Source organism: Mauremys reevesii, linkage group 10, assembly GCF_016161935.1.
Source record: "Mauremys reevesii isolate NIE-2019 linkage group 10, ASM1616193v1, whole genome shotgun sequence".
Taxonomy (NCBI): domain Eukaryota; kingdom Metazoa; phylum Chordata; order Testudines; family Geoemydidae; genus Mauremys; species Mauremys reevesii.
This window is the reverse complement of record NC_052632.1, coordinates 63,544,533-63,568,043: the sequence shown is the minus strand read 5'-3', so window position 1 is coordinate 63,568,043 and position 23,511 is coordinate 63,544,533. Positions and strand designations below refer to the sequence as shown.

The following is a 23,511-nucleotide window of genomic DNA, read 5'->3' as shown; positions in this document are numbered from 1 at the left end:
AATTTCAGGGAGTGTCCTACCCCACCAACACCCCCACTTCTAGCCTCACCCTATGCCCCACACCTGCCTCTGCCTCGTGCTCCCTGGAGTCTGGGCCACTATGTTGGCCCTGCAATTCAAATCTACCCCCACAACCTACCGCTGGTTACCAAAACCACCCCTCCTTGCAATACCAATGGCAGAAGCAGAGCAGAGGTCAAGTACATTACCCAGAAACTTGAGTGTCAGCCACACATGCACATTAGTCTCTCTCACTGACTCAGAGAGAGGCTGATGCATGTGATTCTGAATAATATAGATTTTATGCAGGAGATAACATTATTAAATTGGGAGTTGGGAGTTTTTCTGTTTGAAATGGAAATCTCCCTGATGTAGCAGGAGACTTGGTCAGTCTGTGCAGGGCAGCAGCAAAATGTGATATTGCTTTTACTTTTAAATAGTTTCTAAAAATGTCTGCTTTAAAACTTGAAACTTTGCTTATAAGTATTTCAGAAGGGGTACACTTGGTTAATATTTTTTATTTTAATAGAACAAGCAACTCTAAAATATAACAGATATGACATGGTAAATACAGTACAGTTACGATAATTGAAATAATTAGCATTAATATAAGTTAACATAATTGAGGGGAGTTCTCAGTATTGTGGAAACAGGACTAAGATTCACATAGAATCATAGAATATCAGGGTTGGAATGGACCTCAGGAGGTCATCTAGTGCAACTCCCTGCTCAAAGCAGGACCAATCCCCAACTAAGTCATGGGTAAAGTAATAGATAACTGAAGCTTGGACAAACAGACTAAAAATGCATCAAGGTCAATTGTGACAGATATTGGAACCCCATGCAGTAGTTTTCAGGACCATTGTATAAAATTTATGAATAGTTGATGTATGATTGCGTTCTGCTCTATGCATAAATCTAGATCTGTCGGCCTGAGTGAGGAAATTAACATGATTTTTTGTCCAAGGGGGGTGCCAGCCCTTCCTAAAGGGTTAGAAAGTCTGTGTGCCTGCCTGGCTCCTATTGTAGAAGATGGGTGATTACTGGTATATATAGTGTGCGTTTATTGTTTTCATATGTTTTCTTTGTGGTGGGTTGTCCTTAAAATAAATATACACTTCTGAGAAAGCTGTGTGGTAACTTGTAATTGCTGACATACAGTGGCCATAGCCTTTGGAGAGAAAGCACAGTGCAGGTGCAGGCCTTGAGGCAGACTGGCTTCTTGGGGATATCACAGTGTGTGGCAGGAGGCTGTGCAGCCTTAAAACTTGAGGTCAGAGGGAGTGGGATGCGACAGTCCCTGCCCACAAAGAGGTGATAGCTGAAGGCCTGAGACCTGACTGGGCATACCTGGATTGGACCATGGAGTGTGAATACAGGTACATTTACCTTGATAACAGTGTGTGAATATTAGTTGTCAGGGTCTCAAGAATTTATACGGTGAATGCTTATGCACTGCTTGCATGTAACAGGTTTTAATTATTTATAAATATTAATTTGCCAAATTCAGTCATGCAGCATATTTTGCTTCAGCTGTGGTCACCGATTTAAGTATCAGTTTTGTATTGTTGCCACCAAAAGATCCATTAATTTCTTTCCATGAGTTATCCAAAATACTACTACTAAGTATAATTATTTGAGGTTAAAAAGTCACTTGTTGGGTTTAATAAAGAAGATAAATATTAAGTTTCAGATCAAAATGTTTTTCCATAATGCAGTGAAATACAGTGGGAAGTTCAGTTTATTGTGTCTTTAGTAGCTTCATAGGACTAGCATTAATCAAAATCTTTCTGACTGGCTTTGTGCTTCTTGGCCTGAATTCAAAGGGTTGTAAATGACATTAAAGTCTTCCAGGAGGAGGAGGAAATGAAACCATTCTGTTTGGTTCTGATGATGTAACATATCCAAAACTCTGATTGTGTTTGTTTCATTGTAGCAAAGTCAATTTTGTAGTGAAATTCAAGTTTTGTACTCACCTGCCTCTTTTGCCTACTATGGGTCTGATCCTGAGTTTACAGCAACGTATAGCCCTCTGGTAGCATTATTCAGATTTAATGTTTTTAGGTAGATATAGTTTAGTAAGAAGCTACAATTATAAACGGATTATTTTAGTGAATCGTATATATGGATAGTGGTTATCTATCCTTTAAATTGTGTGTGTGCAGTGTACCAAAGAAGGTATCCTAAATTAAATAACAATTTTACAGTAATTAGCAATTATTTATTATAAGTAACCCTTTCATATAATCTAATATTTTCTCAATGAAGAGTACTACATACCAGAGCTGTTCTTGAAGTTTTAGGAACACCTTGCACCACTCAACATTCCATCAATTTTCAAGGTATCCCCACAAACTTCATCAACACAACATTCTGAAGAGTGAAACAGGCAACTTAATATGTTTGAAAATTATACTAAATAGTTCAATACATGGGACCCTAATTTACATAATTAGCAAAAATGACAAGGTCCCAATCAGTGTGTGAAGTCCAGATGCCCCAAGTGCCTCAGACTTAGTCACTTAAAAACAAAGCTTCTTTCATTAATTACAACTATGCTTTTCAGATATGTATAAGAATTTTAAATTAGCCCAAGAATCAACTCTCTGACATCTGAGTCTTGTCACCCAAACTCCACATGAATCCTACATATTATGAAACACTGACTCTATGCAATGGGGTAGTACAGTTGTGGGATCCAAGTAAGTCCTGGAAGCCATTTTGATGAAAGCATTTTTAAGAATATATGCACTTGTATTTAAGGGTATTTGGTGTGTTAAATTTTATGCATTTGTTTGTTTTTCAACATAAGCACCTTACAAGTACATTTTTACTTGTAGATATTATGCAAACTAACTTTTAGATCATCCTCTTATAAGGTATTATTACCTTCCCATCAGCACTCGGATGTGGCTTGGCAATCCTAAAGCCCTACTCAAATTTCAGATTCTAAAGTATATAGGTTTTCAATTCTTTATCTAAATCCAATGGATTGTTTGTGTGCCTGTGCAATTCTTTCTTGAGATGACCTTTTTAAGAATCTTTAACTCCAGTTTGTCAGCTGTTTCTATAAATTGCTTTTGGTGACTAACAACTGGTGACCCTCACGGTTCCAGATTTGGACTTATATAAACTGCTTTGCTGGCAATTTTTCTCTCCCTTTTCCTTGCCCTCCACAAACAATTACATTTGACTAGTACAGATATCTTTAAATGCTCTTTTCCTGACTCCTTGCGTGGAAATGACATCTATCTCTGGTGCTGCTGATGATTATCAGCAGTGACTTTTTCAGTTTGGGCTTTTTTGAACTATTCTAAAATCCTAGATTATTTTATGATTAGTTGTGTAAATTACAGATGTCTTTTTCCTCCAAGAGGTTTCCTCTAAGAGACTGTTTAAAAACTGTAGCACCGATCCTGTGGATCCATGATGGTAATGAAATACGACAGTTATGGCAGCTGCACTCCTTTGATGGCCACTTTTTGTGACCAAGTGGTTGGAAAAGTACTGCCTTCTGGGAACCGGCTGCTGGAGTTTGGGTCATTTGATCCCCCTTATTGATTCAGCAGCATAACTAACAGGTGCTTGACTTCGAGCATGGGAGTGGCCCTGTTGACTTCAGTGGGACTGTTCACATAGTCATAATTATGCTGAATTAGGACTATGATTGTCAAGGGGAGGCTAGGAGAGACATAGTAAAACTGGAATATGTTCACTTCAGTTTAAACCAAAACATTATCTTTGGAAGTGATATTTGCTTTATGTTTTGGAAGGCTTCAGTGATATATTATTTTTTAAAAGCTGATAAAGCAGTTATCTTGGCAGAAGGGAACTAACTAGTGGATGGAGTCAGTTGAGACCATCAGAGATTCATGATAAAGGCACTGCTATGCAGTTTATCACTTGGTTTAACACAGAGATATCACTTCTGTGTGTTCATAATGTACCTTGTGTAATTCTGAGCTGTGATGTTGCAGCAGTGAGTCAAAAGGATCTCGTGGTGCCGGAACTGTGACTCTCACCATTCATAGTTTGTAATAACATTTTATGTGTTCAACATGGTAATAGGATGTAGCTGTATTGGAAAATGTGACTCTGAAATGTTGCTATAATACACATTATAGAGTTACATAGGCAGACTTATTTTGTTTGATAAGTCAGACTTCTTCACTGAGACAGATTAAAAGCAATACAAAGCCTTTTGGTTAATCCATAAATCTTTTGAAGGGTACTCCTGGGGGAATTCTGTGCCACTTTGCATGTGCATATTGAATGAGCCCCACAGATTTCTATTTTTTTGTCAGGCCAGGTCAAGAGACGGTCTGTGGGATGCTGGAGGATGAGAGGAGTCAGACAGGGGCTCACAAGGGCTAGTGGGGGAGGACAGACTGAGGTAGGGGCTGAATGGGAGTGGAGGCACAGGGCCATGGGGGGAGGGAGATACAGAGACACATGGGGACAGGGCAAGGGGTGCAGAGCTACGTAGGAACAGGGGAGTGGCTGGGTGAGGGCACAGAGACACATGGGACAGGGCAGATGTATCTGACTGAATGGGAGAAGCTAGGGGTCAGCTAGGGTCTGCATGGGGGAAGCTCCCTAACAATCCCTCCTTGTCTCCCCCCCTCCACCAAAAAACAACAACAAAAAACCAAACCCCATGTTCCATACTTTTCCCACCTAGACCCAACAGCCCACCAAAGTTCACATCCAGGCTCCTTCCCAGCAATTTGCTTCCCTCCGTTATCCCTGACTCCCCCAAGCCTTTGCACTGCTTCTGAGGGGTGTAGGAAATAGGGTTCTGTATTGTAGTTTAAATTAATTATTAATTCAGAGCTCTGTATTAATATGCTTAGTTAGGAATCTATTTGTCAAAAAATATTTCCTGAATCTTTTTTATTGTCTGTATTGTTAGACAGACTTGCTGATAGGTATTTTGAAATAAATGACCAAAAATAATTGAAACTGGTGTAATTATATTGTGTTATTTTGACAAATGAAATATGCAGAATTTTAAAATATTGTGCGCAGAATTTTTATTTTTTTGGCGCAGAATTCTACCAGGAGTAGAAGGTGAACAGTGGATGAGTTAGTCAATAAATATATTTGTACCTAACTTACGTAGGTATTGTTTAAAGCTGAATGGAAATGTTGGTGTGCTTGAGTTGGAGTTCTGAGTTTACATTTGGGTTAAAAATTTTACGTATTATATATTATAAAACAAATATCACATGACTCTCTTTATTTTTGCCATTTAAGAAAATTGGATATTTAAAATGTTATATTATTTCCCATCAGATTTAGTGGTTTAGGAACACACACTATGTACAAGCCAGCCCCTGTGTCCTGTTGCTGAGAAAAGAACTGGGTTTATTGTTCATCATTGTTAAATGTATGACCAATTCCCTTATGATAGTTTGTGTTCCTACCCTTCAAATACCTGCTTCCCCATCTCCACTCTGGGCCACTTTCATGAGAGTACTGGGCCACTTTCATGAGAGCATTCTCAAACAAGAAGTGGTATCTCTCTTACAGTGAGGAGAGAGAGAGTAGGTTCCTCAGTAGCAAGGGAAGGGTTTTAGTTGACATATTTCCTAGTCCCCAAAAAGAAAGGCAGTTAGAGACCCATTCTTTACCTCTGCCATTTCAACAGTTTATTCACAAGCTCAAGTTTCACATGGTCATGGTGGCATCTATTATAATTCCATCCCTGGAAAAAGATATGTGGTTTACAGTTCTCAGCATGGATACCTATTTTCACACGGACGTTCACCCCACTCACTGACAGTTTCTCAGATTCATAGTTGGCCCCAACCACTTTCAGCACAGAGTACTCCCTTTTAGCATTGCTGCCACCCACAGGGTCTTTACTAAGGTGTTCTCTGTTGTAGCAGCCTATAGCAGATGTTTTGGTTTCACCAACTTCCTCTACCTCAATGATTGGCTCCGTGTTGCCAGGTTCATCACAGCAAGGGCTTACATGCCGAGAGCCAGGCGTCAGGCTATGAGTGTTGTCATAGACTAGATCATAACCAACACCAAAGTGCCTGTCACGACCCCTCTCTCTCTCTCCTCATGCACTTACATCACACCTTTAGGAAGACTTCACCTTCATTGCCTACAAATGTGACTTTAAACTATGTACTCACCAAACTGACAGTCCATGAGCACCATAGCGACTGTTCCCTCCCAAATGATATTGTCCCATCAGGTTTGCATTGGCGTTCCATTCCTCGCTTCCTCACCAGACAGGACAATTGTTACTAACACATCTCTCTTGGGTTGTGGAGCTCACATAGACAACTGTACAGTGCATGGCACCTGGACATCTTGAGAGTCCAGGATGCACATCAATGTTCTGGAGCTACGAGCAGTTCAAAGTGATTACCCCATTGGCAGTGTACCTCCTAAGAAACCAGATGTGCTAGTGTACTCTCTCAGCAGACACTGTGATCATGACTGGGAGCTTCCCGCCTCTGTGGTAAATACTTTAGCTCTATGGGGGACTCTCACCAGGGACCTGTTGACCTCCCAAGCAAACAGGAAGGGCAACATATACTGTTCCAGATGAGCCCCGGGTCACCACTCAAAGGGTGATGCTCTACTCCTCTCCTGGTCAGATCATCTGAACAATGCCTTCTTTCCACTACCACTTCTGCCTCAAATTTTGTGCAAGATTTGGCAGGATAATGCACAACTTATTCTCATTGCTCCCCACTGGCGCAGGCAGTTTTGGTTTCTGAACCTCCTATGCATGTTGCTTTAGGCACCAATCATTTCCTGATCTCTAGACTCAGGGGAACAGCAAGATCAGACATCTCAAGCCATGTCTGCTTCATCTCAGCGCTTGGTTTTTGGATGGGCACCATCCTTAGAGCAATCGTATTCTGAAGCTGTACAAAGCATCCTTTCTAATAGCTAGGAAATGATATCTAGTCAAGTGGAAGTGTTTCACTGTCTGGGCACTTCAAAGACTTATTTCTCCAGAAGCCACAGATATTCCTTTCATTCTAGACTATATTCTTTCCTTGAAGACAGCAGGTTTGTCTCTCAGTTCCTTATGAGTGTTCTTGGCAGCAATCAGTACATACCATCCACCTTCATGAGGCTACACAATCTTTGCACCCCTTCTGACCAGCAGATTCTGGAAAGACCTAATCAGAACCTTTCCTCCTACAAAAAGGCCTACTCCTCATCGAGACTTGAATCTTGTTCTCTCAGTACACACTAAACCTCCTTTTGCACCATTAGGTTTTTCTCCATGGCTCTCCTATCCATGAAGGTTGCATTCCTGGTAGCCATCACCTCGGCCAAGGGAATTGGTGAACTTGGGGGCATTGATGGCAAATTCTTCTTACACTATATTCCATAAAGAACAGGTTTCATTAGCTTTACATTCTAAAATAGTCTGAGCTTTGCCTGAACCAGTCTATCCACTTGCCTGTGTTTTTCCCAAAACTTCATGCATGCTCAGAAATAAGGAGGCTCCATTCCCTCAGCATTTGGTCAGCCTTAGTCTTTTACCTGCAGAGAATTAAAACAATCAGGAAACCTCCTAGGCCAGCGGTTCTCAAACTTCATTGCACTGTGACCCTCTTTTGACAACAAAGATTACTACACGACCTGTGGAGGGTGGACTGAAGCCTGAGCCCCACTGCCCTGAGCAGGGGTAGGGGGTGGAGGCCTGTAACCTAAGCCTCACCACTTGGGTGTGGGGGCTCAGGTGTCGGCTTCAGCCCCAGGCCCCAGCAAACCTAACATCACCTCTGGTTACCCCATTAAAATGGGGTCCTGACCCACTTGGGGTCCCAACCCACAGTTTGAGAACCGCTGCTGGCCTAGACTATTTGTCGACATAGCAGAAAGGGTGAGGGGTCAGGCTATATCCTCTCACAGAATCTCAAAATGGATCTTGGGCTGTATTTTGTTCTGCTGTCAGCTGTCTAATCTTCCCCCTCTTCATGGGGTAAGAGCTCATTCTGTAAGAGTGCAAGCAACACATATGGCGTTGCATTGAGGTGCTGCTACTGTTATTTGTAAGGCAGCTACATGGAGCTCAGGGCACACATTTGCTAGACACTATGGCTTGGTACAGGACTCCTCTGCTGATGCATCTTTTGGAACAGCAGTCCTTTGTCTCTGCCATCTACACCCTTGCACCTTCCTCCTATTTGAGTACTACTTGTCAGTTACCCACAGTGGAATACATATAGGGATCAACACTTGAAGAAGAGAAAGTTACTTACCGTATAGTAACTGTAAGTTCTTTGAGATGTGTGGTCCCTATCTGTATCCACTGTATCCTCCTTCCCCTTTGCTTTGGATCTTCTCTGATTCACAGTAGAGAAGAACTGGAGAGGTGGTTGGTCCACCCCACCCTTTATCTCCTTGGTCAGAAGTACGAGGTAAGCCATGTGCAGACCAGTGGACACCGATTTCAAAATTCTCCAGCTCCAGGTACATGGAGCATATGAATACCCACAGTGGAATATAGATAAGGATTATAGATTTCAAAGACCCTCCAGTACTATAAGGTGAGTAGTTTTCTTTTATTAGACACTAAGTGCATGACCTTGCACTTGTACTATTGAATTTCATCCCACTTCTGTCACTCCAATCTTCAATGTCATCCAGAGCTTCCTCACTGATATGTGAAAGTCTGTTTACCCTAGAGTCTTGTAGTCAGGCCATCTTACTTCTCAGACCTCTGAGGGTAATTGTTGGAATGATTTATAGTTTAGTGGTGGATGACAGTCTTCAGTGTTGACTTTACTCAACAAATTATGTATCTTATTTTTAATATTATTCCAACACCCAGCACCTGTTTTTATCTATGGGAGGAGGATTAAAGAATTAATTTTCAGTAGGTACTTTCCAGTGTATACCCCCTGTTTCACATTTGGATGTCAGTGCAGCTTTAAAATCCTAAATTGGTTTAAGGGATTTTTCCCCTGGATCATAAGTGACCTCATAAGGAATTCTTTTAGGAAACTTGAAAGGTCACTTTTTTTTTGTTTCACTCCCAGTTTCAAATATTGGCTAGAAACAAACAATATTCTGATATACAGTAGGTCTGCTGCTTCTCCTAAGGGACCTGTGAAAAGTTAAATAAAATATAAAAATAAAATATATAGTATAGTAACATACAAAATACTTCCAAATGTTTCCAGAGGGTGAAGAAAAGCCATTGAATATGTCTGATTTTGTTTTCTGTTACTGTATTACAGCAGGTCATTTTCAGTTACACATGTGCACTAACATAGTTTTGTTGCAGTTAAAGATAAAAAGTTAAATGGAGGAAAAAATGAAAACCCTACATTTCAAAGGGCATTGCTTGTTTTTCCAATCCTTATTTTGAAGGTGATGGTCTTTATTTCACCTTCTTATAACACATAGTTATTTTAACATGATACCATGTGTTTTTCTGATGCGGAAAAGTGCAGAATATTTTTATGGAATGTTAAAAGTCAAGTAACAATCATGTAAATTCCTAAATGCTTGTGTCTAAATGTGGCAACTAGAGATATAAGGATAGTACACGTTTCCTGTATATGATTACAGAAGGCCAAGCTGACTTTTTTGTTGTCCCATCTTTCAGTAATAATGCAATGTAATTTACAGTGATAATTTGGTGTATAGAAAATATATGGCTGCATAGGTGCTAAGCAGCCAAATACACTGTATTTGTATTCATTTTAGAATGACGCAGAATAGTTATATTTAAATGGATCGCTGATCGCTTTATTTTATATTTATATTCCTTTATTCAATATTTCAAACTCAGGAAGAGGGGATAATTAGACTCTATGAGTGAAGGAGGCTCAGGTAATATGGTGCGTGCTTATGTCTGGATCTCCATGGCATCTATATAGTACTATGAGTGCGTTTACAGACTGATGAAGTTTTGATCTGATTGTTCGGCTTTGTGAGACTCAATCAGAATGTTAATTTTATTGTAACAGATTTTTCTCAGAAAGGTTGCATTAATGAGCAGAAATCTTACTTAAATTTAAGATTTGTAAATTTATTAGGGGGAATCATTTTGTATGTATAGTTGGGATTATGTTTTCCAATGTGCATTACTTTGCATTTATCAACATTGGATTTCATCTGCCATTTTCTTACCCGGTCCCCCAGTTTTGTGAGATCCCTTTCCAACTCTTGACAGTCAGCTTTGGACTTACCTATCTTGAGTAATTTTGTATCATCTGCAGATTTTGCCACCTCACTGTTCACCCCCTTTTCCAGATCATTTATGAATAAGTTGGACAGCACAGGTCCCAATACAGATTCTTAGGGGCATCCCGCTATTTACCTCTCTCCATTGTGAAAACTGACTATTTATTTTTATCCTTTGTTTTCTGTCTTTTAACCAGTTACTGATCAATGACAGGATCTTTTCTCTTATTCCATGACTACCTGCCTTGCTTAAGAGCTTTTAGTGTGGGACCTTTTCAAAGGGTTTTTGAAAGTCCAAATATACTAGCAACTGGATCACCCTTAACCACATGCTTGCTGACTCCTTCAAAGAACTCTAATAGATTGGTGATGCATGATTTCACTTTACAAAAGCCACGTTGACTCTTCCCCAACATATCATGTTTATCTATGTTTCTGATCATTCTGTTCTTATAAACAAATGGAGTAAGCCAATATAATTCCCCTGTTTCTTGTTTTGTCATGTCTTGCTGTGTGACATGAGGTTAGCCTTCTGCCTCTATTTCCCTATCTGTACAATGGAGATAATGATAGTTACCCTCCTTAGTAAAGTACTTCATAGAATCATAGAAAATCAGGGTTGGAAGGGACCTCAGGAGGTCATCTAGTCCATCCTCTTGCTCAAAGCAGGACCAATCCCCAACTAAATCATCCCAGCCAGGGCTTTGTCAAGCCTGACCTTAAAAACCTCTAAGGAAGGAGATTCCACCACCTCCCTAGGTAAGCCATTCCAGTGCTTCACCACCCTCCTAGTGAAAACCTTTTTCCTAATATTCAACCTAAACCTCCCTCACTGCAACTTGAGACCATTACTCCTCGTTCTGTCATCTGTTACCACTGAGAACAGAATAGATCCATCCTCTTTGGAACACCAGGTAGTTGAAAGCAGCTATCAAATCCCCCCCCTCATTCTTCTCTTCTGCAGACTAAACAATCCCAGTTCCCTCAGTCTCTCCTCATAAGTCCTGTGTTCCAGCCCCCTAATAATTTTTGTTGCCCTCCGCTGGACTCTTTCCAATTTTTCCACACCCTTCTTATAGTGTAGGGCCCAAAATTGGACACAGTACTCCAGATGAGGCCTCACTAATGTCAAATAGAGGAGAATGATCACGTCAATCGATCTGCTGGTAATGCCCCTACTTATACAGCCCAAAATGCCGTTAGCCTTCTTGGCAACAAGAGCACACTGTTGACTCATATCCAGCTTCTTGTCCACTGCAACCCCTAGGTCCTTTTCTGCAGAACTGCTGCCTAGCCGTTCAGCCCCTAGTCTGTAGCAGTACTTAAAGATCTACAGGTGAAAAGCACTACATAGTTGCTAAGTATTATTATGATAAAATCATTATTGGTTAAAGGGATATAACAGTATTAACATACTCTTCTCCTTCAGTGTTTCAAAATTTTATTAAAACTGAAAATGTACCCTTTCAGATTACCTTGGAACAATACACTTTGGAGTGATCACGGATAAGCAAATTGCAAAGGAGATCTCATTGATGCGCTCGGGAAGTGTGTACCTTCATAGACATGTCAACACTTCGCTTGTGAGTACTATTATTATTACTTAACATTTATATTTCAGTAGCAACCAGATGCCAACTAGGTTGGACCCATTGTGCTAGGCACTATATAAACAGAGAAGATGACAGTGCTTCAAAGAGCATTCATAAAGCTGTTACGTGCTAGAATGCAGAGTATTTAAGAACTGACATTTCCATAGTGTAGTATTTATTGTCCTTCTGTGGAAGATAAAAGTAAGTAATTGTGTTTGGGTTTTGTTAGTTTTAAATAATGGATGCTATTGTGTTTGTACTGTGTTTTTTAAGAGTAACATACCACTCAGTTCCATTCCTGATGCTGGCCTGACACTTCATAGCAGAAATAAGAATATCCATACTGGATCAGACCAATGGTCCTTCTAGCCCAGTATCATGTTTTCTGACAGTAGCCAGTGCCTGCCAGATGCTTCAGAGGGAATGAACAGAAGAGGGCAGTTTATCGAGTGATCCATCTCCTGTTGTCCAGTCCCAGCTCCTGGCAGTTGTACTTTTAGAGACACCCAGAGCATAGGATTGCGTCCCTCACCATCTTGGTTAATAGCCACTGATGCACCTATTCTCCATGAATTTACCTAATTCTTTTTTTAACCCAGTTATACTTTTGGCTTTCACAACATCCCCTGACAATGAGTTTCACACATTGACTGTGTGGTGTGTGAAGAAGTACTTCTTTATGTTTGTTTTAAACCTGCAGCCTATTAATGTCTTTGAGTGACCCCTGGTTCTTGTGTTATGTGAAACTTTTCACTTATTCACTATTCACTTTCTTCATACTGTTCATGATTTTTATAGACCTCTATCATATATTCCTCCTTAGTTGTCTCTGTCTAAGCTGAATAGTCCCAGTCATTTTAATCTCTTCTCCTATGTGGAAGCCATTCCATACCCCCTAATCATTTTATTGCTCTTCTCTGTAGCTTTTCCAGGTATAATATATCTTATAATATATCTGCCCAGAACTGCAGGCACTTTTCAAGGTGTGAGCATTCCATGGATTTCTGTAGTAGCATTATCATATTTTCTGTCTTATTATCTTTCCTAACTTCGTTAGTGTTTTTGACTGCCACTGCATACTGAGCAGATGTTTTCAGAGAACTATCCACAATGATTCCAAGATCTTTCTTGAGTGATAACAGCTAATTTAGACCCCCAGACACACTTGGATCCTGGTCATGGAGACCCCCATACAGGGGCCTCCACAGCCCGACAGTGCCCCTCTGAGCACAAGCCAAGGTGTGGAACCACCAGCGCTAAAAGTAAGGAGAGATCCCATCATGAGAGCAAGATACACTCTCTTGGGCACAACAGCAGATCCCCACAGCAAACTGTTCATAAGGGACATGTTCTCTGCCCGAGCTGTGCCAGGTCGGGTGAGATATTGTGCACGGGTCCCATGGAACCAGTGCTAAAAACCCCCGTGCTGGAGGATAAGGCTAAGAAGAAGCGGGATCTGTTGATGTCGCTGGTCACATTGGTATTGGGGCTATTAGAATGTCTGTCTATGAGTGCAGGTTCAGATACTCTGATGGTGCTGCCTTGACACTATGTGGATGGACCAGGCCTGACCATGGGAACAGCTCCCGCCAGAATCTCCATGGGAACCCCGTGGACTCTGGGATGTACAGAGAGTTTCTTGTCTCCAGAGGTGTTTCTTCTGTACCTGCAATCCCCACTCCTCTCGGGCCCTTCCATTCTCTGGGACATTCCCACACCAGAGGATGAACTGCTGCTCCTGCTGCAGGAATGGCCCCTTCCCCGTTTGTTGGACCAGGGACCTCTGGTACTGGTGGTCCTTCTGTTTCAGTCAGAACTGTCATCCAACTCGGAGGAGTCCCAGGATGTAGGCCAGCCAGTTTCACCTCCTCCCCGCAGGCACCCCTTCCTTGCCCAGCTGTGACCCCCTCCCCAGATACCGCTTCCCCTGGGGCCCACCCAAACTGATGGCGCCCACATTCTGGTCCTACTGGAACGTCCTATAGGCAGCAGGCACCATCACAAGGGTCCTATCGTTCTTCCCTTGCGCAGCAACCGGCTCCATCAGTTTATGAGGAGGGAGATGTAAAACTGGTACTGACAGTTCTGACCAGAGCCTCCTTGACACCGGATGAGGCAGTCATGGCCTCTTGCCGCTCTCTCCATCGGATGATTCTCAGCATTATCATGAACTCCTGCAGAGAGTGGCTTACTGACTTACAGATTCCGCTGGAGGAAGTCCAGGACCCCCAATGCATCCTCCAGTCATAGGGACACTCCAGTGGCTCTCCCTATAAATGAGGCTATCCTGGAACCAACCTGGACAGTGTGGCACACTCCAGCATTATGTGCCCCTATCCCCAAAAGAGCTGAGAGATGCAGCTTTGTGTTGGCTAAAGTGGCGGACTTCCTCTTTACCCACCTGGCCACAACTCATTAGTTGTCCAGGAAGCCACAGAACAATCCCATCAACACCCTCAAAAGTCCACTCTGCCAAACAAGGGGTCAAAAAGATTGGATCTCCTGGGCAGGAGGGCCTTTTCATCGGCAGGTCTGCAGTTCTGCATAGCTAACTACCAGGCTCTGTTAGCTAAGTACAACTTAAACACACATGGCAGGCTAGCAGAGTTTAAGGACAAGCTCCCTGTGGAAGACCAGGCCCAGTTCCAGGCCCTAGTTGATGAGGGTACACTAGTTGTAAAGGTGGCCCTCCAGGCAGCAGTGGATGCAGCCGACACTGTTTTCTGCTCTGTAGCCCCCAAACTAGTGATGCGCAGGGTTCCCGCAGTAGATTCAAAACACCATTGAGGACCTCCCTTTCGTTGAAGCCAATCTCTTCAGTGCTAAAACAGATTAATCCCTGCTGTCCTTGAAGAACTCACGCTTCAGTAACCCTCACTATTAGTCTTAGTTGTCTAGATGGGAGCCAAGGGCTGGAATACCTAAAGGGGACTGTGTTTGGTTTCTTGTCAACCAGTGTGGTACTGCAGCAGCTCTTTTATTACTGGTTTGGTGAGTCTAATTGTACAATAAACCACCAGTTTTGGGAATTGTCTGCCCTATTTCTTGCTGTCCGCCCTGAGTGTGGCATTCTCATTGCGGCCCATCTAGATACCTGGTCACACTAGGAATCTGTGTAGATGAACATAAGTCTGTTTTGTCACCCAGACGATAAATTTTATAGGGGCGAGAATGGACTCGGTAGCTCTATGGGCCTTCCTCCTGACAGAGCGCTTTGTGGCGATGAGCACCCGAATCGTCCACATCTGCTGTAAACCCCACATCACAGTCCACCAATGCCTCTCCCTTTTGGGGCACATGGCAGCTTGTATCTACGTGATGTCCTTTGCAAGACTCCACCTGTGATGCCTACAAACCTGGTTCCTCCTGATCTGCAAGCCAAACAGGAACCACATAGACTCCAGAATCAGTTCTCTCAGATGTTCGGACCTCTCTTGCTTGTTAGTCCAATCCGTCCAAGATCATGATCGGGGACCCCCTTCAACTCTCCCACTCCGCAGGCCACCATTGTGACTGACGCTTCCTTTATTGAATGGGGTTCCCACATGGACCACCAGGGCATGTGGACGCCAAGGGAAGCCAGGCTACACATAAATGTACTGTAACTTAGGATAGTCCACCTTGCCTGCAAAGTCTTTCTTCCCATCCTTTGCAATTTCCGCATATAAATTCTTTCAGATAACATTGCTACAGTGGTCTACATCTACAAGCAAAGAGGGATCAGGTGTCACTCCCTCTGCTTGGAGTTGCTCAGACCATGGAATTGGTGCATCTGAAACCAAGTGATCTGTACTACGACTCACATTTCTATGAAAATGACATTCCTGGTTGCCATCACTTTGGCCAGAAAGGTCAGTGTACTAGTAGCCATGATTGTGACCCTCACCCTACGTGGTATTCCACAAATACAAGGTTTCCTCGAGACTACACCCTAAATTTCTCCCCAAGATTGTCAGAATTTCATCTTAACCAATACATCCACTTGCTTGTGTTCTGCCCAAAACCACACAGCTCCCCTACAGACAAGAGATGTTCCCTTGACGTCAGGCAGACCCTAGCATTCTGCCTACAAAGGACTAAACCAATAAGGAAGTCTCCAAGACTCTTCGTAGCTATGACGGAGAGATCAAGGGGCCAAGCCACATCCTCACAGTCTCTCTCCGAGTGGGTCTCGGGCTGCATACTGGAATGCTATCAAACTTCCCCCCTCCTGGGGATGTTATAGCTCATTCCATGCAGGCACAGGCCACTTCCTCCACTTCATTAGCGGACATTCCACGGTCAGACATCTGCAAAGCCGCAAGATGGCGTTCTGTACACACGTTTACAACTCTCTAAGCCCTGGACCATGAGGCAGCTGTGGACATGGCCATGGGACAAGGTGTACCGCAAATGGTTCTACCATCAAGCTCCTTGCACCCACTGCCACACTAATCACTTCCCATGTGTGGAATATGCATAGGGACCATCACTTGAAGAAGAAGAAGCGGAAGTTCCTTACTGTAACTGGAGGTTCTTCGAGATGTGTGGTCCTGATCTGTATTCCACTTCTCCTCTGCCCTCCTTCTCCTCTGCTTTGAGCTTGACCATACTGTGGTAAGAAGAAGCTTGAGGAAACATACCACAAGTGTGGGTCAATGGACACTGCTTAGAAAAAACTTCTGGGCTCAGGCACATGGCATGCATTCTCACCCATGTGTGGAATAGAGATAGGGACCACACATCTCGAAGAACCTCCGGTTACAGTAAGTAACCTCCTCTTTCCTTCCCATTAAGGTTATCCTTAGCATGAGAGAATACCTTTACATCTGGAAGGAGGGTCCCAACCATGGGATCACTTCCCTCTGCTCCAGCTTGACGTTCTCCTTCCCCAAGCCTTTCATCCCCCTCAACAGCACAAAGGCTGTCAGACTGTGGGTAGTACTACTCTGCCTTGAGCCTGAAAGTCTCATCTGTGTACCTCTCTCTCTCTTCCTTAGCTCCTCCAGTTTAGCCACTCTGGTCTCAGGATCCTGTATTCAGTCTCTTGAGGGCGATAAGTTGCTGGCACTGAATGCACATATAAGCCATCTGCCCAGGAAGCAGGTAATCTTACATGCTGCATTATGTGCAATAAATTGGATAGCCATCTTTCTGGTTCTGGACTTCTGCCTCCATTATTTTTACTCTTGTAGGGTTTTTGTTTGTATGTTCTTTGTTTGGGGGGCTTTATTGGCCTAAGTTTAGAGTATGTTTATTAAGTGTATCTGCACATGCTCCCTCTGCAAAAGAATCAGACTTATAATTTTTATGGTGTCATGAGTAATGTAAGAAATTGTGTAGACTTCTATTAACACAGCCATTGCTATGCTGAAGTTGTGGCAGAAACTCCTAAAAACTTTTAAACAGGAAGGGCCTGATTTTGTGCCTGTGCAAAGTGGGTGAAAAACATTCTGACTTGATGATGTTGTACATCTACTTTGCTCAACGACTACACAAAGTGCAAGCAATGGAGAATGAGATCCAAAACTGTTTTCCCTCTCTCACCATTGCAGCACAATTGCTTCAGAAGTTCACACACATGTTTTGTGGTCCCCTAATGTGAAGCTTTAGTATTTCACTTCAAATACTGCATAGTACTTTTTCTTTTAACTGTTTGCTTAGTCAGTTTTAACAAGTTGATTTGTAAATCATTACATACAAGTATCAGAAATACAATATTAATTTCTGGAGACATATGTCACAGTGTCATTATTACTTAGAAAATAAGTTTAGTGTTTTTGTCTTTAGTACATAAAATGTAGAGACAAGAAGTGCCAGATTCTTTGCTGTGGCCAACTGGGGAAGGAGTGTCAGAACCAGTTATGGACCCCCAATTCTTTGTCCAGCTCCATTCCAGGTTAAAGCAACCCCCAGGCTGCTCAAATGTATACCACTTGGCAGGGGTCCCTATACCTCCTCCCAGATGCTCCCCAACACCAGGGATTGCGGAAGAGGGTGTCCTACAAGCTGGTTATGTTCTGTGTTCACTGTGCATTCCCTCATGCCAAGAGAATCCTCTGTCGAAGTGATAGGGCCAGATTCTATCTCCTTTACCCTACCAAAGTAACACAGAATGACAGTGAAGGAGAGGATCTGGCCCAATAAGGGTCAAATCCAATATGACTTGACGTCAACAGAAAGATTCCTATTGTCGTCAGTGAGCTTTGAATTGGGTCCTGAGTTCATAAAAACCCCTGATATCTCAAACATTTGACCTTTTTGAATTGCAAAAAAACACCAAACAGCATGGATTATAAAAGAAGTGTTGACTCAAATTTATGTCATCCTACTAAAATAAATCAGCTACCAGAAATTTAAAACAATACAAATAAATGGACAAACTCAAGATAGTTTAGGACTCACTATGTTTTTTATTATAGGCTTTGCTCAAGCTGGAAGACTGCACAGAGTGGTACTTTTGTAAGGGGAAAGGAGAGTGAGTTTTCATCACAGTTGGTGGCAGTTGTCAGAACCATGATATGGGCTGTCTGGCCCAGCAGGTCAGAACAGGAGACAGATCTGGGAGACAAGCTTGGGGTCAAAAATTGAGTAAAAAACCAGGAGTCACACCTAAGGTGGGAACCAGAGTCTAGCCAGTGATCAGAACCAGAATCTGGGGTCAAATCAGGAATCAGAGATGAAGACCAGAGGTGGAGACTGAAGCAGGGAAGGAGAGCGAGGTCTTGTAGCAACAGACTGGGTACTGCTGGGTTGCACAGACAGCTTCCAGGAACTACCTCCATGCCTTAATAGTGTGCCTGGAGTGATCAGAGGTCATGGGGGATGCTACCAGTTGGGTCTTCCGTAGGTTGCACTTTCTGTGGTGTGTAGTAACCCCAGGGTTTATAGTGCATGGATTGTAACTCTGCCATGGCTACTGGGTGGCAGCCTGGATGCACCAGTCACCCAGACCCCTACAGATCTCAGTTCCAGTCCTCTAGATCATTATAGTAGTATTGTTTCTACCATTCACAATTCTGTAGTCAGATAATAAATGAGAGATCAACACTGGGGTACCCTCCCACATACTCTACGCTCCTTTTCATAGATTCCAGGGCCACAAGGGACTATTATGATCCACTAGTCTACCTCTTGTATAACACAGGCCATAGAACTTCCCCAAAATAATTCCTAGAGCAGATCTTTTAAAAAAAACATCCAATCTTGATTTAAAAATTACCAGTGATGGAGAATCCACCACAACCCTTAGTTCTAATGGTTTATTATTCTCACTGTTAAAAATGTACACCTTATTTCTAGTCTGAATTAGTCTAGCTTCAACTTCTAGCCTTTGGATTGTGTTGTACCTTTCTCTGCTAGAGTGAAGAGCCCATTACCAAATATTTGTTCTCCATGTAGGTACTTATAGATTGTGATCAAGTCACCCTTTAACCTTCTCTTTGTTAGACTCAAGGAGCTCAATCTGGTAAATTTATCACTAAGGCATGTTTTCCGATCCTTTAATCATTCTCATGGTGGTTCTCTGAATCCTCTCCAATTTATCAAAGTCCATCAGAAAAGGACACAGTATTACAGCAGGGGGCACACCAGTACCTAATACAGAGGTAAAATAACCTCTCTGTTCTTACATGAGATTCCACTATTCTTGCATCCATCGATCAAATTAGCTCATTTGGCCACTGAGAGCTTGTTTTCAATTGATTATCCTTCATGGCCCCCAAATCTTTTTCAGAGTCACTCCCTCCTAGGATAGAGTCCCCTCATCCTGTAAGTGTGGCCTACATTCTTTGTTTCTAGATGTATACATTTATATTAGCCACATTCAAATGCATATTGTTTGCTTGCGCCCAGTTTACCAAGTGATCCAGATCTCTGTGTATCAGTAACCTGTCCTCTTCATTTACCAGTCCCCCAATTTTTGTGTCACCTGCAAACTACATCAGTGATGAGTTCTTCCAGGTCATTGATAAAAATTTTAAATAGCGTAGGGCCAAGAACTGATCTCTCTTCGATGATGTGTCTCCATTTACAGTTACATTTTGAGACCTATGAGTTAGCCAGTTTTTAATCCATTTAATGTGTGCCATGTTAATTTTATATCATTCTAGGTTTTTAATCAAAATGTCATGTGGTCCCAAGTCAAATGCCTTACAGAAGTCTAAGTATGTTGCAACAACACTGTTACTTTTATCAACCAAACTTGCAATCTCATCAAAAAAGATAGCAAATTAGTTTGACAGTCTCTTTTTCCACAGCCTCTTGAAAGTAACTTCTTACATAGCTTCATGATGTGTTTCTTCTTTATTAATCTGGAAGTTTTAAAGATGCTTTGTACAATTATTAAACACGGAGACAATTTGATAAGCTCCCCAAAATAGGTAGCCTTTTCCATCTTTTTAAAATTAACCTCTTTCATAATGCACTGCCAGTCAGTTATTTAAATTCCTTTGACCACATGTGTACAGTGAATATTGAATTAAGGGACATCGTCGGCAATCGCTTGAGGTTGAGGATAATCTCTTTCACAGGTTTTATTTTTCATGGGTCCTTTGGTGACTGAGGAGTCTGATCCTTGAGCCACAGGCTCGTTGGCAGACATTGCAGGTCATATTGGAAGACAGGGTTGGGTCGCAATTGCTGTGTGACCATTGTCTTTCCTTTCTTTTCGGGTGTTTTTCTGCAATCAGGGCAAGGGGATTTTCCTCAAAAGTGGACGTTCCCTCTCTGACAAGTCTTCGCCAGTTATCCCTATCCTGGGCTGCTGTTTCCCAGTGTGTGTGGTGTCAATGCCACATCTCTTGATGTTTATCTTGAGGGTGTCTTTAAAGTATTCTTTTGGCCTCCTCATTTCCTTTCTCCTTTGGTGAGTTGGGCATACAGCAGTTGTTTTGGTAAGTGTACATCAGGCATGTGCACACAGTGCCTGCTCCACCCCAGCTGTTGCTGGATAATCAGGGCCTCAACAGTGAAGATATTGGTCTCTGTGAGGACACTGACGTTAATGCAATGATCCTCCCACTTTATGTTGAGTATCTTCCAAAAAAAGTGCTGGTGCTGGCATTCCACGTTTTCCAGGTGTTTTTTTATAGGTCACCCAAATCTCACAACCATAGAGGAGAGTGGTGGGATTACCACCGCTTTACAAACTAAAAGTCTACTATGTGTTCTGATGATGTGTGTGTTGAACACCTGGCCAAAGGCAAGGCTGGCACAGTGAATTCTGTGCTGAATCTTGATGTATATGTCTGCCCTCTGTGAGAGATGGCTGCCAAGATAGGCAAAGTATTCTACATCCGATGAAGTGGGTATTCACCCACGAAAGCTCGTGCTCCAATACGTCTGTTAATCTATAAGGTGCCACAGGACTCTTTGCTGCTTTTACAGATCCAGACTAACACGGCTACATTTTCCAGTTATTCTTTGTCTATATACATCTTCCTTGCTGGGTCTGATGATTGACCGGGGACTGGCAGATTGAGAACTTTTGTTTTGCCGATGTTCAGAGTTAACCCTAGGCTTTTGTAAGCTTCAGAGAAGCAATTAAGGGCTGTTTGAAGAGTGTGCAACTACAGCATAATCATCTGCGTACTGGAGTTTATTTTTTGTTGCCCATATTACTTTAGTTCTGGCATGGAGATGAGAAAGGTTGAAGAGGTTGCCGTCAATCTGAAATTGGATGCCAATGCCTGTAGTAGACGGTCTTGGGTTAGTGTTTTCATAGCTGCTGAGAAAATGGAGAAAAGGGTGGGTGCCAGTACACAGCCTTGTTTTACACCAGTTCGGATGACAAAGGGCTCAGAGATAGAGCCACTGCACAGGATGGATTCAGTCATCTGGTCGTGGAGGAGTCTTACAGTGGTGTTAATTTTGCTTGGGCAGCCAAACTTTGACATGATTTTCCACAGAGCCTCACAGTTGACAGAGTAGAAGGCTTTGGTCAGATCGATAAAGGCCATATAGGGCTCCCGGTGGTGTTCTTGACATTTTTTCTGGATCTTCCTGGCTGCGAAAATCATGTTGGTGGTGCCTCATGATGGTCTGAAGCCGCACTCGGACTCTGGAAGTACTTCCTCTGCAAGAGAGAGCCAGCGATTCAGCAAGATTCTAGCAAGAATCTTCCCAGTGATAGAGCGGATGGCAATGCTTCGATAGTTGCCGCAATCGGCCCTGTCTCCCTTTTTGAAAATGGTGACGATATCAGCATTACGTAAGTCAGCATGGATTTCTTCGGTGCACCAGATTTTGAGGAGCAGCAAGTGAAGCTTGTTAGTCAGTAGTTCTCCCCCTGCTTTCAATACTTCAACTGCTGTGCCATTGGGACCTGGTGCTTTATTGTTCTTCATTTTTTTAAATTGCTTTACAGACCTCCTCGAGTGTTTGGTGGTTGGCAAGAGTTTCCCAGATTGGGTACTGAGGGATGGAGTTGATGGTGTTGTCAGTCACAGTTGATTCTCAATTTAGAAGCTTTTGGTAGTGTTCCTTCCAGCGCTCTTTTATGGATTCGTTAACTTTAAGAAAGGTACTACCATCTTCAGAGCTCCGAGGTGTGAGGCCACATGAGCTTGGTCCGTACAGGGTCTTTGTCTCACCAAAAAAAATGGTGGGGGGGGGAACACCTACATTTACTAAGTATATCAAAATGAACAAAGGTTTAGTGTGAACAACAGTTGATAGAGAGGAGCTTGTTGCCCCAGTCCATATTTAATCCATTTATAATGTAAACAATAAATTCCATATTATATTGGCTGTCTTTCACAGCTCTTGAGAGGTGCCTTTGTATCAGGGGAAACAAATTATGTCATCTGGGAGAAATAGATTTGAATAAATATATGATATCAGAATGAGAATGATGTGAAGGAAAAGCCAGTAGTAGCAACAGAATTTTAGAGGCCAAAAAGTGATGGAATTAGTTTCACTTATTCTTTCATGGCTGTGAACAAGAAACTTCCACTTCAAAGTTCCATTCCATACATGAAATATCCATGCTGCCAATATATTGGAACTGGTATCAGAGAAGTCATAGGGTGTAATAAGTAGAAAGGTAGGGATTCCGATGATGATCCTTCTTGCTATACACTTCAGTCTCTTTGATAGTTCTACTTGATAAGAACCTAGGGTAAACACAGACCACAATGAACCAAATCCTGCTGGCCTTACAACATAGGTGCACCAGTAATCATACATGTTACAGTTTTCACCCATATTTCCTATGATTAATTTCTCAGAAAAAACAAACTCGTATACCAGAAACTGCAATGAAGAACTGAATATTTCTTTGGTGAAAAGGAGTACCTTTCTTTTTTTTTTTTTTTTAAAGGGCAGAGAGGGGAAGGGCAGTCAGTATGATAAATTGTATTGTGACGCATGAAAATACAATATGCATTGAAACACTTGATCCTGAAAAATCCACTGAAGTAAAATATTGTAAGCAAAAGCAAGTGGTATTCCCACTTTTCCCTGTAGTATACACTTGCATGGTATATAGTCCAAGCCAAACCTCAGGGAGATTGTGTGGATGGGGTAATTTGTAATAAAAGCAAAACATAGGCTGAGGTTTATGTTAGCTGTCTCATTTCTCTTTTCTGCCGAAAACTGGAAATCACAGTGAAGTGGGGAATTTCCAGCTGAGAAAATGAGAACTAATCAGAAGAGATTAGTAAATTTCCCCGAGAGAGATGGGTGCATCCCAAAAAGAGGTTCTACAGAAAATGAGATAGCCAAGAACAGTTTCTTAATAATGTAGAACTTTGACCAATTGTTA

General features: G+C 42.3%; 1 protein-coding gene across 3 annotated transcripts in view; it reads left to right on the top strand.

Annotated features, from left to right (window-relative positions):
- Nucleotides 1–23,511, top strand: part of TXNDC11 (thioredoxin domain containing 11) — a 105,355-nt gene that overhangs the window by 46,309 nt on the left and 35,535 nt on the right. For all 3 annotated transcript variants that reach the window (XM_039492917.1, XM_039492919.1, XM_039492918.1), the window contains one exon: nt 11,647–11,759. In XM_039492917.1, the coding sequence (XP_039348851.1) occupies nt 11,647–11,759 (113 nt within the window). The remainder of the gene's footprint in view (nt 1–11,646; nt 11,760–23,511) is intronic.